The 19,124-nt window shown below is 34.0% G+C and overlaps 1 protein-coding gene across 2 annotated transcripts in view; it reads right to left on the bottom strand.

The window, feature by feature from the left end:
- The window catches only part of LOC149787822 (DNA helicase MCM9-like), a 198,334-nt gene that overhangs the window by 127,725 nt on the left and 51,485 nt on the right, over positions 1 to 19,124 (bottom strand). For both annotated transcript variants that reach the window (XM_089974035.1, XM_089974037.1), the window contains 2 exons: positions 14,012 to 14,100; positions 2,036 to 2,129 (listed from right to left, as the gene is read on the bottom strand). In XM_089974035.1, coding sequence (XP_089830161.1) covers positions 2,036 to 2,129; positions 14,012 to 14,100 — 183 coding nt within the window. The remainder of the gene's footprint in view (positions 1 to 2,035; positions 2,130 to 14,011; positions 14,101 to 19,124) is intronic.

Consider the following 19,124-nt stretch of genomic DNA (forward strand, 5'->3'; position numbering starts at 1 on the left):
AATTTTGACATCTGATTTATAGACTAGTGTGAATTCTGATTTGAAGATTAGTTCTGACAGCTGATTTATAGACTAGTGACATCTGATTTATAGATCGGTTTTGACATCTAATTTATAGATTAGTTTTGGCATCCGACTTATAGACTAGTTCTGATGTATTGTACAGACTAGTTTTGTCATGTGCTTTATTGACTAGTTCAGACATCTGATTTACAGACTAGTTCTGACATCTGATTTACAGACTAGTTCTGACATCTGATTTACAGACTAGTTCTGACATGTGCTTTATAGACTAGTTCAGACATCTGATTTACAGATTAGTTCTGATGTGTTTTCTAGACTAGTTCTGACATGTTTGATAGACTATTTCTGACATCTGATTTATAGGATTGGTTTGACCAAACATCTTCATGAAATAAGTATTAATTTTACTTTCAAAGGGTAACAAACATTTTCTTTTGTTCTTTCCCAGCACAAATACCTGAACATAATTAAGTCATGTTTATTAAACTTATAATAATAATGATAATTATCAATTCTGAGATTGACTCAGTTACAACATAACTGTTCTCTCTTACGACTATTTGCTATTCTAAAATCTACTAAAGTAATCAACTGCATGCATATGATAACAAACATCATTACAATGATACAGTAACCACCTCACTAGCAATTATCCTAAAGGATTATTGATAAATAGGGTCCTATGGCACTACATAATAATTACTAGGATCAGAGATAAATATGGATCCAACAGCATTAAATTGTAATGACTTAGATCAATTATAAATCGGGTCTTACAGCACTAAATTGCATTTACTAGGATAGGATCAATGATAAACAGGGTCCTATGGGACCTAATTGTAATGACTAGGATCAATGATAAACAGGGTCCTATGGGACTAAATTGTAATGACTAGGATCAATGATAAACAGGGTCCTATGGGACCTAATTGTAATGACTAGGATCAATGATAAACAGAGTCCTATGGGACTAAATTGTAATGACTAGGATCAATGATAAATAGGGTCCTATGGAAGTAAAATGTAATGACTAGGATCAATGATAAATAGGGTCCTATGGGAGTAAAATGTCATGACTATACCACCACTAGTATAGTAATATGGTACAGACTAAAACCTTGGCTCAGTAAAAAAATAATTTGTTGAATTTGGTTGCAACAATTTAGTCATGTAAGCTGGTGTGTCTTCATTTATGTTTTGAAAAGTCAATTTGTGTATTTATATTTTGCCACTTTACTGTATTAAGCAGGGTCCCCGAGTGGCCAAGTGGTCTAAAGTGCTCACTGTTATGGATCACTGCCATCTCACCTCTGCCTGCATGGGTTCGAGTCTCAGGCTCGGCCAATGTGGGTACGTGAGAAAGTTTTCCTGGGTTCTTCCTCCACCATGTATAGCCCATCCTGTGCTGAAAAATGGCATTAAACATTATAACAACAACAACTTTCTGAAGCAGAGTTGCTGATTATATATGATGAAAAGCATCAAGGATCACATGCAGAAAATTTTGTATTTTGTTTTTTCAATGTAATTGTCCTTTATATAATTCCCCCAAGCAAACAATAATCAATGTCAGGCAATATATAGGTATTATAGAAAAGTATTACTACATCCCTGGGAAAAATCTTTTAACCCTGTTAAGAAAACTAATTTTCTTTTATGTGATGGTCTATATAAATTTTCCCATTTCAAATGATGTGACCTTACACAGTGAAGCTTCTTCTCAGTCAGATTTTCAGTAGGTTTATTTGAAATGTTCAGGTTTGATTCCTTTCCATCCAACTGTGGCAGATTTTAAATTGTACCAAAGAACATGCATCACGTTTTTGTTTCATTTATTATAATGCTATTCTGTTTTGACCATATTTTGTACCTTTTCTAAATCAGGCTAAGGTTTCCTTTCAGTGTCCCAAAACTAATTCTTTTTTTTTAAGATAAAATAACAGTAGTTGCAAACAGAGACTTGCTACAGAATGTTAGCAAAAAAACAAAAAGGAAACAAATCAGTAAATACCTTTGTCATTCAATGTAACAAAATTAACTGCATTACAAACTTCGTTAGGACATCTGAGGGGTTTGCATGCACTGAAACACTGCTCAATATCAGCCTGAAAAAAGTAAATGTAGAGCAAGAATGTATACAAAACAAAAATACAAATATTAATTTATCTTTAACTTAGTCCTTCATACTTATATGGTCCATGGACTACTTTACATTTAACTGAGTCCTTCATACTTATGGTCTTTGGACTAATTTAGATTTAACTAAGTCCTTCATAATTACAATCCTTGGACTAATTTAGACTTATCTAATTCCTTCAAACTTGTGGTCCGTGGACTAATTTAGATTCAACTGAGTCCTTCATACTTATGGTCCTTGGTCTAATTCAGATTTAACTGAGTCCTTCATACTTATGGTCCTTGGTCTAATTCAGATTTAACTGAGTCCTTCATACTTAGGGCTGATCCAGTAAAACATATACCTCTGGGGAGAAGGCACTTTCAAATTCAACCAACCTACAACAGAAGCAATTAAAAAAAATTATGATCCACCGTCAGATATGTTTTAATCAAGAAACACTGCCCCCTACAGAAACATAAACATAACTTCTGGCTATGGGTTAGTGGGCGATAGAAGCAATTTTAATATTGGGTTGGGGACAGAAGCAATTTAAATGACAGCTGGCTGGAGGTAATCTACTGAATTCTTATAAATCATATAATCTACTTCATATTTTTATTTTTATTCATTCATTATAATCAATCTTTTGTCCTTTTGTTTGTTTGCCTGTCAGCCAAGTATGTCTCTGATACTGTGAAATCACAAATTTTCATGGTGGCTTATCATTAGTAGATAACAATAATAATGAGGACTTTGTATAGCGCCTAATCTTTAGAAGCTCTAAGCGCTTTACAACATTAGACAAACCTATAAGATAGAAAACATATAATAATATTATTACAAAAACAAACACCATGAAGTTAGACTTTTTGAATTTAGATAAGATACAAGCTGGGATAGAACAACCTTTTCTAAGATTTTTGATATGAATGGGAGATTAGAAACTGGGCGGTAGTTCTTTAAATCATTATGGTCTAGTGTTGGTTTCTTCAGCAGAGATGTCATTGATCAGTCCCTTAATACCTACTAATTTAACATCCATAAATATAGATTTTATAATAGGGATTTCTAATACAGAAATCATGAATTTGTATCCTTAATAAACTGTGTGTTTACTTAAGTGATCACAATGTCTTGCTCTTTTTCTTTGTTCTCAGGCATGCTGCTTTTGATTAGAATGATAGTTAAATCTTGTATTGTTTTAAACGTGTGGTCAGATGCTATGATTCCTTGTTATTATTCTTTTCAATAAATGTTTTGGTAAACTTATAATACATGATTTGTCAGAAGAAAAAAAACCATTAAACTTTTACACTATATCATTTCTTGTAGGAACACCTTTTTGAGTTACCGATGTCTTATTTTTATGCCTTGCTGCAAGATTAATATAAAATTATTAAAAACATATAGCATGTCAAACATTTTTATATCATAAGTTAGACTTTTAAAAATGGCTGAAAGGAATCATTTTTCCCAGAGTACTCATAAAATCAATGTCATCACTGATGGACAAGCAGTAACATTCTGCACTTTCAATCCAGTTGTCACAGGTTCTATCTCCCACTTCTAGTCTTTCATATGAGACTTATACCTATGGCCTGAGGGGCTTTCATGGCAAAGTGGTATAACATGCTTGTCTTGTTATACAGATCTGAGAGGCTTCCATAGCAGTGGTACAAGATGCTTGTCATGTGATTACTTGCCTCCAATGTGTAAATGAGGATGTGGCCAGTTACTTGTGAAAGGTCAGTGGTTCTACATAAGCGGTGTTTGGTGTCTCAAAAGGACTTGGATTTTCTTCAGCAGTAAAACTGGCTGCTTTATATAGATTCTCTTCATCTGAAAATGGTGTAAAGGCCATAATGATCTACCGAAACCCAAGATCTCGTGTTTAAATGACTTCAGCTGTTGGAGATAAATGTCAAATCAACAGAAGCTCCATGTGCCCAAGCGTACTAAGGTGCTTGCTGTTACATCACTTGCACATCTCACAGAGTGAGTTTGTCACAGATCAACCTATTTAGGTTGGTGGTCTTTCGGGGTTCTTCCTCCACCTAATATATTGTTTAAAAATATAAAAAAACAAATCAAACCAAACTAAATCAACCAACTAATCAGCTGTGGCAACAGCAGCAAAGGTACTAGTCAATCATTTTGCCACAGCTGTATGAGTTTATAACTTCTGAGTAATTTCTGATTATCGTCAATTATGCCTTTCTGACAGTTACCTAAAAGTCATCATCAGTTGGTACAAGTGGATTTTTCATGGTGAGCATATGAGATGGAAAAGTCTTGAGCAATCCTGCATCACACACTACTGAAAAGTTTACATTTCAGCTCACTTAAATTTTCTCACAATGTTCATTGTTCCAACTAGAACTGTTATAACTTATTCAAGCTTTATTCACCAATATCTGATGATATGCATCTGTAATAAATATTTGTAACAAAGTATGAGAATGCATCAATGTTTTTCAATGATGCATTTGAATTGAGCAACAACCACAATCAACAAACCAAGAAATAAAATTATTCACATCTCTCAGGCAAAAGTAGTGTATAATCATAATCTGCCAAAAGGTTTTTAAATTTTTAAATTTGCCAAATATTTTTCCAACCGTACTGATTCAGTGGACACATCACAGAATGGACAGAAACAGACCAGAAGGTTAAAATCAATTTGATACAGCTTTTAAGTAGCTAAATTCATACTGGTTTACTTAACTGTACACCCTTTATTGTCTTCCTTTTGATGAAATTTCTTACTGAAGCTGAGAAAATAATGTTGCACACATAAAAAAAGAGGCACACTTCTACTCATTAATGTGTTTATTATACTTCTTCGTTCCGGCCTGTTCTTATGATCTTGTCCCCCCACATACTGTTTGTCTTGTTTATGATATGTATCTAAATTTCTCACTTTTCCTACTACTATGCAAATGTTCTGTGAAGATGCATATCAGTGTGAAATGCAACGGGGAGACTAAATCCAAGATTGAAAACCTGTACATTTCTGGATGTATTCTGCTTGGATTCCATATTTCTGCACAAAACTCAGGAGTTCAGGACTCTCTGTACTAATTGTAAACCTGTGCAAACATGATATTAAAATTCAGTAACTTAAAATTTTGAGTGCTCATGATCAAATCTGTATCAGTATAGACACATCTGTGATGACAGCTTTTATGAAAAGAAAACCATAACAGCTGCACCATTTTCTGGATCTATACAAATTCAAAATGTGTGCTTTCAATACTGCACCAAAGAGTCAGCTGCTGATTTCAGTAATAAGTCGTTCAAACTCAGGTCTGTAATGGGATGGAAATTATGTTAATGAAACAATGTCCCTCACTTTTTTCAGTTACAAGTAGGACAAGCTCTCAGAAGATTGTTTTTACTAAAATCTTACTTTCATTATCAACCAATCAGGGACAGTCAAACCCATATATATATATCTATTTTATCTTCACTGATTTATAGTATGGTTCTCATAGTAATGTGAGTTCTTAAACAACTCTCAATGGTTGAAAACCTTTTTCAACCATGCTGAATGGACACACTGTAAGATAATGTTCAAGTAACAGAAATACCATGGGATAACCAGAGACCAATAAAATCGAATAGTCAAGTTATCTCCCCTGGAGGGATGCTGCCAGGATTTCAGGATTTACTCTAAGTTTTTTGTGTGTGTGATCTCCAATGAGGAAGTGGTGGCGGGAGGAATAGCTACTGTTAAATATCTCCCTAACACTTAAATATCTGTCACTCTTTCTTACTGTTCCACTCTGTTACAGCTCTACTGAAATCAAAATTCTTGGAGAGATGCCATCTCTAGTTGTATAGCGATTATTACTGTGATGTCATTCAGCATGGTCACGTGGTTGTGGTGGGGTCTTGGTTGGGATGGCAGAAAGACCATAGGCTTACTCCATATTTGACAGCTAGTTACGATGTTGTCAAAAGAATTAACTACTATCATGGCTACTTCAAATGTTATTTAATGTGAGACTTTAATGCAAGAACTCATAGCTTCAGAGCTTTTTGAGTTAAAAAATTAATTTCTTCTCAAACAACTCAATTAGATGCAGATTACATTGTTTTTTAATGTTACAGTGAGAATTCTTGATGTGTAAAAATTGCGCAAGAAATGAACAACATCAGGTCAGAAAATTACTACCACTGGGAAAATACTGACAGGAATATACAGAAATAATGATATTATTATTTAAGTAAAATATGTGGTGACAATATGAGCACTAGTTCTACAACTTTGCAAAATACATCTTGTACAACTTTCCATTGTTTCTAACAACACTGTAATATGGCAATAATTTCTGACCACTTTTTACACTAAGCACATTTGACCTTTTGACAATCACACATCATTACAAATATTTAGATTGCAAGAAAATATAAGTTACAATTTTATTAAAAGCACTGGTACAAGAAAATAGAAGTTACAATTTTATTAAAAGCACTGGTACCAGTAAGACCAAAAGGAGATGGTAAAAAAAAAAGAATCAGGATAAACAGATTAGTAGTGTAATAAAGAATCCATTTATCAGTATGACATCAAATATTTTTTCATCAATTTCATCATTAGTTAATGACACTGCTTAAAAATGTAGTGTACTAGATAACAGACCTTTTAGTTATCCAATTTGCAATACAAATACCAAATGATGGCTTGGAACTAAGTGCTAAAAGGTCTGCAGAAAATACCACCATGATCAAAATATACACAGGAAGAACCGAACACAAACAGGACAAATTTTATCCATCTTGCTTTGAGTTTACACAGATCAGTCAGTCTCTTATGTTTAATGTCATTTAATTTTTGCACATAGAGAGCATGTACATCATTTTGGACATATATCTGCATGATAAAAGTTTGTCTCTTTATTCTTTTGTTGCCATAGTAGTTCTGCCAACTAGAGATCTACACACACTTAATTATGTTGTATGGGGATTCTCTGATGTTCCCTATGAGTATTAATCTGTTAATTGTTTCTGAATTTAATATGATTCTCCTCCTCTGTGTACGAATATTATTCTATGCTGTGAACTCCTTTGACTGCCTGCTGTCTGTAACGCATATGCATAACTAGCATGAACAAGTTACTGTTCTTTATGGTTGTGCAATTTTCAATATCTCATAGGTATGGCCCCATGGGTATTCTCTCTTGGATATCTCTGTTCCAAAAAGAAAAGTTCTGAACCAGAGGTCTCATTAGGATTTTAAAACTAAGAGTCCATGGCTCCCATTTTGGTAAAAATATGAGTCCCACCAGCAAAAGTTGCAGTCCCCTCTCAGAAAACTATGCAAATTATAAGAACTATTGGTTGCCTCAGAGTTTAATTTCTACATTCTTTATAACACTTACATAGCTCTTGTTTGTCCATCAGAGTGAGTCTGAATATTTTCAATCCAAGGAAAGTCTTATTCAAAGCACTAAGCTAGGCATCACACACTTTCTTACACTTGGCTACTGTCCCTTCCAAACTATCAGTTCTAGCAACTTTAGCACTCTCCTGAATCTCATTACAATCTTCGTCAGTTTGCCACTGAACCCCAAAATACTCATTCAAATCTAAGTCTCAACATGTCATGATTCCGAAGTCACGTGCACTGCTTATTCCATTACACTCCGAAATGAAAACAATAATGAAAGCTAAAGTTGTTTATTTGATGTACTGTTATAAATGACCAAATGTACATCTCTGGTTCTTTCTGCCTCTGAATTCAAGCATTGTAAATATCAGTAATTTTCCCACCCAGCTGCCAGTCAAAGCCTTCGATCTTGCCGTTCAGCTATTGCAGCATGTTCTTTTGATGTACTCTTATAACAGTGACGACTTGGGGGGGGTTCAGCTACTAAATTCTGTCATTGTAAATATCAGCACAGCTAACTGATCAACATATTTTCGCACTAAGCAGGTGACTGAAGTTAGACTGGCAAGTCTGAATTTTACCAATTTAGATTAAATGAGTCCTTCATACTTATGGTCCTTGGTCTAATTTAGATTTATCTAATTCCTTCATACTTATGGTCCTTGGACTAAATAAAATTAAACAAGTCCTTCATACTTAAGGTCCTTGGACTAATTTAGATTTATCTAATTCCTTCATACTTATGGTCCTTGGACTAATTTAGATTAAAAGAGTCCTTCATACTTATGGTCCTTGGACTAATTTAGATTTATCTAATTCCTTCATACTTATGGTCCTTGGACTAATTCAGATTAAACGAGTCCTTCATACTTATGGTCCTTGGACTAATTTAGATTTATCTAATTTCCTCATACTTATGGTCCTTGGTCTAATTTAGATTAAACGAGTCCTTCATACTTATGGTCCTTGGACTAATTTAGATTTATCTAATTCCCTCATACTTATGGTCCTTGGACTAATTTAGATTAAATGAGTCCTTCATACTTATGGTCCTTGGACTAATTTAGATTTATCTAATTCCCTCATACTTATGGTCCTTGGACTAATTTAAATTAAATGAGTCCTTGATATGTATGGCATGCATACATACAAAATCAACTTTTTATAGTAAAATGTTTCTTTGATAATACTTACTCAATTATATTACCAGAGGAGAACTACTACTACCTCGAAAATCCAGCCCTCACAGGTTAAAACTTTTTAGTAAAAAAGCTAAAAGTTTTCTGCCCAATGAGGTGACAGAATGACTTCACCTTGATACTGGTATTGGAACCAAATCCCATGAATTTGTGTGTTACTACTGGTGCAGATGGCATGCTCTCTATATGTAACTGTGATGTGGCTGTGATGGTGTATGTGTGTTACGATTAGGTTAAGTATTATCGAAGAAACATTTTACTTAAAAAAGGGTTTCTTCTTCAAACATGCTTCCCAATCATTAGGATAATAGATAAGAAGTGGAGGGTGATACCCCAGACAGACCATTCCAGTCCCTTAAGATATGTAACCCACATTTTAGATTACCGTACTGGAAAACTGACTCCATATGTTTGTCCCTACTACAAATCCAGCAGAAGTCATGAAGCCACATCTTTATGAAGCTGTTGAATGACCTAGAAAGGTAGCCTTTTGCACCATGGTAAAGGCTTCTCCAGATCAAAATGAACCTTTTAGGATGGAAGAGCTCTGATAAAAACTGGAGTAGTGTCCTTAGATCTCCATCCCATGGCATGGATAATTAGTTAGAAATCATTTCTGCTCATATGCAGTGTTTGCGGCAACTGTCATAGCTCTGTGGGCTGATACACAAAATAAATTCATTGGTAAGGGTTTAGTCCAATAGTGGAAAAGATAGTCCACTTTATTCAGGAAGAAAGTGTCCATGTTTATATATTGTCCTTCCCCTCTTTTGAAGGCAAAATGAGGCATGACTTCCCTCAGTGCAACAGCTAGGTCCTCTTGAAATACAACATCACAGCTCACACTGGGTCCTGACGCTGACCTTGAGATGAAGTGCCCAGAGTAGACAGGAATTATCACCAATATCTGATCAGCCATGAATGGTAGTCTGTTACTGACAATGAAAGCAGGGGCATTCATGGGTGATTCTGATCCAAATTGTTGGAACTGTATGTACATGAGTTCATCAATAGGAAGTGTATTTACTGATTTTGCGAGCCAATCACCAAAACAGTGAGGAGGCTGGACTTGTAGTAGAGGTGAACTAATTAAGCTCTTCAGAGCATTAGAAATAACGTCTTGTTCAGCCTAGCTAATACCCATGATAAATTCCACTTGGGCAAGGGAATCCAAAACGAATAGAAGCTAGGATATGTCTTTGTGTGCTAGTGATCATGGAACAGTAGGCTTAATTGTAATTAGTGCTAACTGTTTCTCATCTATGAGCCAAAGGAAGTTAGCTATTGTGGTATGAATGTCTACAATGGTATAAAGTGTTTTTGTGCACTCCACTGAGAATAAATTTCGTTGCCTTTATATGCCTTTAAAGTGGATGGATAACTCACTTAAGGGATTCTCCTCCACTTGGGATGAAACAGCTGCCATGTTGTTTGCAATTATGTTGCAAGATTGACGAGGATCATCCAAGATTCCCATTTTAGTGAAGCAATCAGGATAAGACACTCTGATTTTTTTGATGCCTGCATCACCTTCAGAAACCAAAGTGTTGGAGAAGTATATACATTTTGCCATTCCAATACATGGAAAGAGCACTGGTTATCCAGGCTTTTTGGATCTGGGACCAGTGAGATAAAGGATGGGATTCTGTCACCAGTAGGTCCATCATAAGCTGATTCCACCAAGCATCTATTGAATGAAAACTGAGGAATGAAGAGACCATTCCACTTGTATTAGTTCCTTTTAGCAAGACAATGATTCTGCCAGTATATTAGCTAGCCCAGAATATGGATTTGTCATTGCAGACACCACTTTTGAAAATCCCAAACATTAATACAAAGGCCTGGGCGCATGGTTCTGCTTAGCTGTTGAGATAAGTCACCATAGCAGAGTTGTCAGACAGAATGAGAAATCTATTCCCATGTAGGTTCTCCGGCCACCAACGAAAAACTTTCAAAATGTTTTTCATCATGTGAATGTTGATATGTAAATAATGATCCTGAGGGGGCCACACTCCTATGGCATCCTGAGATGGTAGGAGACTTGTTCCCACAGTCTGTATTCACATCTGCACCAATCATGATTACTGGAAGTTGTTCTTGCAGAGGTAACCCCAGCACAACCCCAGAGAGGTTTCCATGCCTTCAAGATGCAACCTCTTAGTGTGCAGATTGTGAGAGTTGGTCCAATGGTCAAGGTTTTGGCCTCCATTTGAAGCTGAGAATCAATGTGATAGGAAGCCAAGAAAGTGACCTAGGACTAAAACATCTGCTGCCGCATTGAGCAAAACTTGGCAGGCAAAAGAAATTCTGAGCAGATGGATTGTTCTATATAAATAAGAAATCTACAGTACACTAATTCAATTCTCACTCCTGGGGGAAACTTAATCTTACCTAAAAATTGATTCCAGACATAGTCAACCTGAATCTTGAAAGGTTACGAGGTCAAACATTTCCTTCTTGACAAGTAGATTTAGAATGAAAAGCACATGAAATCATATCTTGCTCCAGAATACAACTAGCCTGCTGCTTTGTAGCCTGTTGTTAATGAATCACAAAACTTCTGAAAGTTGTGTGAGTGGGGACATAAAGCCACACCTCTTTTAAGTCCACAATCATTGCAGTCTCTACAATGGACAGTATTAGAGCCCATTGTTGCATCTAAATATGAACCCAGGAGCATAAAGAAGGTGACTGAATGCACTTAGGTTGACAAATAAGAGATAAATGAAGTGTTGCAGTGAAAAAAGAATCTGTGTGCAAGGCTTAGTAGGTGCGCTGAACGTGATACTGTGTACTCACAAACCACTTGTTGGGTCCACATGTCACAGTAAATCTTTATCATCTGGCATGGAAAGATTAAAGCCTTCTCCCTATGAGGATCTGTGATGAGGGAGGCATGAATGTATGTCCCTTGAGACAGGGAGGCTCTTGTGGAACGCTGGTGAAAATTAACAATCTCCCTTTGACTCTTCCACTTAGTTCAGGAGAACTGTGGTTTTCAATGCTTGTAAATTCACTAGGGCTGGTTCCCAGTTGCATATGCTTAGGGACATCCCTGTGTCTTTTGTAGGCTACCTGCAAATCTCTCCGTTGTAGGTGAGACTGTGAGCGATGGAAGGAATGTATCCTTGGTGCCTTGTTTCAAATTCCATCAACCTGATCATTAAAGAGATTAGATGATTAAGGTTGCAAGCATAGCTTGGTCTATGATGGTCTTTAAGAAAGGTGGAAGTACAGAGCATTGCATCTCATTCTGCCCTATTGTAAAAGTTTATAGCTGCTGTTAAGGCCATGGCCATAATATGTTGGGCCTCTATGTTACATGCCCCCATATATTTCCAGTGAGATTCATGGTGAAAAAAGGTAAGCTGTATTATGCCTACTAAAGATCACCACAGATATCTGATGCAATGTTGGTCCCATGATCACATTACAAATAAACTCCAAATGGAAAACAAAAGAAGGCATTGCAAGAAAAAATGTCTGTAGATACTTGGAACTTATAACTGATGATGTAAGCAGTCCCAAAATGTCAGTAGCTTGTCAGATAATCACTGACAATAATCACCTAAGGCGTACCAAAGGTGCCTGAGTGTGTGTGAAGACAGCAAAGTGATAACATACTGAAAGTTAGGAAACTATGTTGTCAGCAGTAAGAAAAACAGATGAATTATAAATTTATACATGGAGTAAACTTCCCTTTGAAGATGAAACTCCCCCAAATTGTTTTGAGATAGAAAAATTCCAAACTGCTTGTATGGATTCTGCAAGGCCTCTCTGTCTGTATTGAGTGTACTACTCATCATGAGCGGAAATAGTAACTGAAGAATTCCTGGGATTTAACACCATTCCAAGTATCAAGGGGAGATCAATCTAACTGCCACCTAAATGGGCAGATAACTTTTAGTTACTTAGCTAAAAACTTTAACCTGGAATTGCAAGGTAGTAACTCTCCTAACATATTATGAGTGGGTAGCAAATTTGAAGAAGAAATGTACTTACCAATATTTCACATTATCATTATCTATATGATCCTAATTTTCATCATATTGGCACATATGAGATAAGAAATATATTTTCCCCTATTACAACACTAAAAATGATTATTCAGGTTGTTTGTGTTTTATGGCACATCAAAGCATGCAGGTAACATTGTGCCAAAGCAAGTAAAGTACCTTCCCCATAGTCACACCAGAGCAGCTGACCTGGCCAGATCCAAGGGCAGGGATTTGAACACAGCAGTCAAGTAGAGTTAATGTCAATGTCAGTAAAACATATACAACCTCATTTACCTTGTTTACTGTACCAATGTCAGTGCAACACATGCAACCTAATTTACTGTGCCAATCTCAGAGCAACATATGCAGCCTCACTTACTTTGTCAATGTCAGCAAAACATATCCAACCTCATTTACCTTGTTTACTGTGCCAATGTCAGTGCAACACATGCAACCTAATTTACTGTGCCAATGTCAGTGCAACATTTACAGTCTCACTTACTTTGCCAGTGTCAGTGAAACATATGCAACCTCATTTACTTTGCAAATGTCAGAGCAACATATGCATCCTCACTTACTTCACCAGTGTCAGTGAAACACATGCAACCTCATTTACTGTGCAAATGTCAGTGCAACATATGCAGCCTCACTTACTTTGTCAATGTCAGTAAAACATATCCAACCTCATTTACCTTGTTTACTGTGCCAATGTCAGTGCAACACATGCAACCTAATTTACTGTGCCAATGTCAGTGCAACATTTGCAGTCTCACTTACTTTGCCAGTGTCAGTGAAACATATGCAACCTCATTTACTTTGCAAATGTCAGAGCAACATATGCATCCTCACTCACTTTGCCAATGCCAATTAAACACATGCAACCTCATTTACTGTGCAAATGTCAGTGCAACATATGCAGCCTCAATTACTTTGTCAATGTCAGTAAATCATATACAACCTCATTTACCTTGTTTACTGTGCCAATGTCGGTGCAACACATGCAACCTTTTACTGTGCCAATGTCAGGGTAGCAATTGCAGTCTCATTTACTCTACTACAAAAACTTGTGATTATGATGTGCAGGGTCCATCACTTAGTGGTCTTGAGGATTTATCCATGAAACCAGCAATTGCTGGACCAAAACCACATGCATGAGATTTGTACCCACCTACTTTATTGAAAAACAGATTTCCAAGATGAATAACAAACAACATCCAACATTCTCTGCATGACCACAGGTAAAAATCTATTTCTATACCATACGTAATGTATACATTACCTTTTCTGTGATGATATTTTTGCATTTTGTGCAGATGAACTCTCTCTCATATTCCAACATCCGAACTACTGTTGTGCGAATGACTGTCCCTAGACAAATATCATTAAAAAAAACTATTAATAACAACCAAGCAAAAACAAGTCCAGTAATACCTCGAACATTTGCGAGGTTAGGTTCCAGAACCAGTCGCGGATCAGGAGGAATCGCGAATATGTTTGGTATGAGTCACTAAAATGCTAATAAATGCTTATTTCTAGGGTTTAAACCCTAAATATGACCCAAATCATGCTCCCAAAAGCACTTTAATTTCATTTAAAAATTAGCTTAATACATTACCCTTAAAAAGAGAAATAAATGGTTGACGTAAAAATAGAGTACAGTATCGCCTAATGGGTATTTGCCACACTAGCACATTTACAGTACGGTACATGTATACTAATATTACCCCTATACTAATTCATTGGCTGCCATTTTCATTTGCACTCACAGTAAGGTAAAACCAAGTATTGAATGGGACTGTAAACTTAATGACTGACGTTTTCTTTGTCATTGTCAGGAAGGTAAACTAGGTAAACTTCATATGTCACAGAAGTCATATAACGAAGGTACAATTCAATAAAATAAAGAAAACATGTGCGTAGAGGGTACCAATGAAAATTTTGCGAATCCATGAATTCACGAATCCAGAAATATGAATGCACAAGGTATTACTGTATATTGTTTTGAACTTGCAAATTCAACATAAAATAGTGGACATTAAATTCAATGGCATATCATTGGACTGACTATAATGACTGACGTTTATTTCTGACCTAACTGACTTTAATTGTTAACCATACTAACTATATTTGATATCTTACTTTTATTTGTCTGGCCGGGAATGATTTTAACACTTGCACACTTGCAAAATGTATATTTATTTTACACAATGCAAGGTAGCCATGTTAGTTTCTTGAACATACTAAGTAGTCAACTGTTATGACTGAAATGATGTGGAGGCTATCTATCCTCCCATCTGCTAGGGGGATCTAGTCACCCCCAGTCCCTAATTGGTTTCATTACTATTATAACTTATCAGAAGGAATTGATCTGGTTGATACATTTATTCAACTAATCACTTTATCTTGTCAGAGAGAGGTTTATGTACCCCTCTGTTGCTAGTGTCACTGGTGCAGCCAGCATTTCTACATGTTAGGTCATGTGACAACTGTACTGACGAGACCTATTATTGCAGCATCCGGGTTTCGAATGATACCATTGTCTTGCAGTTGGGATTCAGCTAAAATGGTGGATAAAACATAATTAAACAAAACTATGTAATAAACAGGGGCATAAACAAAGTAATGACCAGAAAACTCTTTAAAATTTTTTTAACAATTACAAATGCTGTTTTCTACATCGTAAATAAACAAAGTTGGTTTTTGTAACTCTAAGACTGCACAAGAGAATTTTCCATAGTGTTTGAAATATTATACACAGTTGGATGCAACTGGAATGACTTACAAAATCTATCTATATCTCCAATAGCTCTAATTTTGGGTCCAGTAGTGGGCATCCATTGAATTATGCTATATTTTATCATGTTTCTTGGGCTCTTTCTTTTTTGAAGATTTAACTACATTGTTGTGTTTAAATGTTGTTGCTGCAGCACATAAGGCATCATTTTGATGTGTAGCAGTAATGATGCAAAAGGACCATGTCATAGTTTATGATGTAATCAAGGGAAGTCATTCAAGGAAAATGTTTCCTCAAGAGTTAAATTCACTTCTAGCAAATGGCTATGGGGCCAGAACATCTAAGTTCTCATTGGAGGTAATATAATAAATTAAGTTTAAATGCCTCGAGTCCAATTTAAACAAAGATGTTGATCCCTACCAGCTGTAAATCCAATCAAAATCTCTTATCTTTCTGATTAATAATGCTACTAGAGAGCTCTGTATTGCATTAGAAGATTTCTATTATCTGACAAGACAGCTTTAATTGTGTACAGATAAGTGAAAGTGTATAGACACTTAGGTAGTAGCAAATGCTTGGCTTATTAGCGTTTTGAAACCAGAATGTCCATTTTTTTTCTTTTTGTTAGTGTTCACATATCTTTTAACTGACTTTAAATTTTAAACGTAACAAACTATATTCAATATTTTACTTTTATTTGCCTGGCAGGGAATTATATTAATATTTGCATACTCACAAAATGCCAATTTATTTTACACAATGTAAAGTAGCCATGTTAGTTCCTTGAACATGCTCTATAGTCAATTTTTTATGGATGCTTAAAATACAGAGAGAAAAAAATCCAGTTTTGATTAAATATGATTTCCTAATTTCAAACCCATTGTGGAGTTTTGCAACTATTAGGTTTGAGTAAAGAAAACAAAGTATATATGATCATCGCTCATGGAAGTTGAAAATATTAACCTGAGCTTTTAATACAGAATATGACCTGTTCTTATTTTTTGGCATTTTTAAGTCTAATTATAAACATCAGCAATAGACCTAGCTTCTGCTTTTTGGTTAAATATCCCTTCACTTAAAACTGATGACTGAATTTTAACCAGAAATATAGGTTTCCTTTTCAACAGGCAAATAAGTGAAAGTAGAAAATAAGTTCAAATCAGGTCATGACTGGTTACATCCAAGTAAAATATTTTGCTCTTGTATTTACAATTATCTTGTTAATACTATACTTTATCTTGTTAATACTATACTTTATCTTCTTAATACTATACCTGTATCTGTCAATACCAAACTTTTATGTTGTTAATTACTATACTTTTATCTTGTTAATAATATACTTGTATCTTGTTAATACTATACTTTTATCTGTCAATACCATACTTATCTGTCAATACCATACTTTTATCTTGTTAATACTATACTTTTATCTTGTTAATACTATACTTTTATCTTGTTAATATTATACTTTTATCTGTCATTACCATAATTTATCTGTTAATACCATACTTTTATCTTGTTAATACTATACTTTTATCTATCAATACCATACTTTTATCTTATTAATACTATAATGTCAATACCATACTTGTATCTTGTTAATACTATACTTTTATCTTGCCAATACCATACTTTTATCTTGTTAATACTATACTTTTATCTTGTTAATACTATACTTTTATCTATCAATACCATACTTTTATCTTGTTAATACTATACTTTTATCTTGTAAATACTATACTTCTATCTGTCAATACCATACTGTTATCTTGTTAATACTATACTTTTATCTTGTTAATACTATGATTTATCTTGTTAATACTATACTTGTATCTTTTTAATACTATACTTTCATCTGTCAATACCATACTTTTATCTTGTTAGTGCTATACTTTTATCTTGTTAATACTATACTTTTATCTTGTTAATACTATACTTTTATCTGTCAACACCATACTTTTATCCTGTTGATACCATACTTTTATCTGTCAATACCATACTTGTATCTTGTTAATACTATACTTTTATCTTGTTAATACTATACTTTTATCTCTCAATACCATACTGTTATCTTGTTAATACTATACTTTTATCTTGTTAATACTATGATTTATCTTGTTAATACTATACTTTTATCTTGTTAATATTATACTTTTATCTGTCAATACCATACTTTTATCTGTTAATACCATACTTTTATCTTGTTAACACTATACTTTTATCTTGTTAATACTATACTTTTATCTATCAATACCATACTTTTATCTTGTTAATACTATACTTTTATCTTGTTAATACTGTACTTTATCTGTCAATACCATACTTGTATCTTGTTAATACTATACTTTTATCTTGTCAATACCATACTTTTATCTTGTTAATACTATACTTTTATCTTGTTAATACTATACTTTTATCTATCAATACCATACTTTTATCTTGTTAATACTATACTTTTATCTTGTTAATACTATACTTGTATCTGTCAATACTATACTGTTATCTTGTTAATACTATAATTTTATCTTGTTAATACTATGATTTATCTTGTTAATACTATACTTTTATCTGTCAACACCATACTTTTATCCTGCTAATACCATACTTTTATCTGTCAATACCATACTTGTAACTTGTTAATACTATACTTTTATCTTGTTAATACTATACTTTTATCTGTCAATACCATACTGTTATCTTGTTAATACTATACTTTTATCTTGTTAATACTATGATTTATCTTGTTAATACTATACTTGTATCTTTTTAATACTATACTTGTATCTTGTTAATACTATACTTTTATCTTGTTAATACTATACTTGTATCTTGTTAATACTATAATTTCATCTTGTCAATACCATACTTTTATCTTGTTAATAATATACTTATCATACTTTTATCTTGTTAATACTATACTTGTATCTTGTCAATACCATATTTGTATCTTGTCAATACCATACTTTTATCTTAATACCATACTTGTATCTTGTTAATACTATACTTGTATCTTGTTAATATTTTACTTGTACCTTGTTAATACTATACTTTTATCTTGTTAATACTATACTTTTGTCTTGTTAATAATTTACTTTATCTTGTTAATACTGTACTTTTATCTTGTTAATAATATACTTTATATTTTTAATACTATACTTTTATCTTGTTAGTACTATACTTTATCTTGTTAATAATATACTTTTACATTGTCAATACCATACTTTTATTTTGTCAATAGTATGCTTTTATACTGTCGATACTATACTCTTATCATGTCAATACTATAGATATATCTTGTCAATTAGTTCTTGATGATACTATACTTTTATCTTGTGGATAATAAACTTTCATCTTTACTAACAAATTTGTATTGAGTGTGGATTTTTACTAATTTCCTTAGCAAATGACCAGATGAGAGATTTAGTACATTTACTAGCCAAAAAATGATTTATAAAATTGGCAAAAAATAATGTATATTATGGATGCAAAATATTTCCTCACCAAACAAATCCACCATTCTTGTGCATTCCAAAGATGAGAATTTCAAAATTTGTAAATGCTAAAATTTTAATTTAATTGATTAAGTGTTGTTTAAGTAATACACAATGCATCACTCTCTGGCCTCTTGCTGGGCCCCTCTTTGTCTACTATGGTTTCT

The sequence above is a fragment of the Sinohyriopsis cumingii genome, chromosome 11 (assembly GCF_028554795.1).
Source record: "Sinohyriopsis cumingii isolate HCF-2022 chromosome 11, ASM2855479v2, whole genome shotgun sequence".
NCBI lineage: Eukaryota > Metazoa > Mollusca > Bivalvia > Unionida > Unionidae > Sinohyriopsis > Sinohyriopsis cumingii.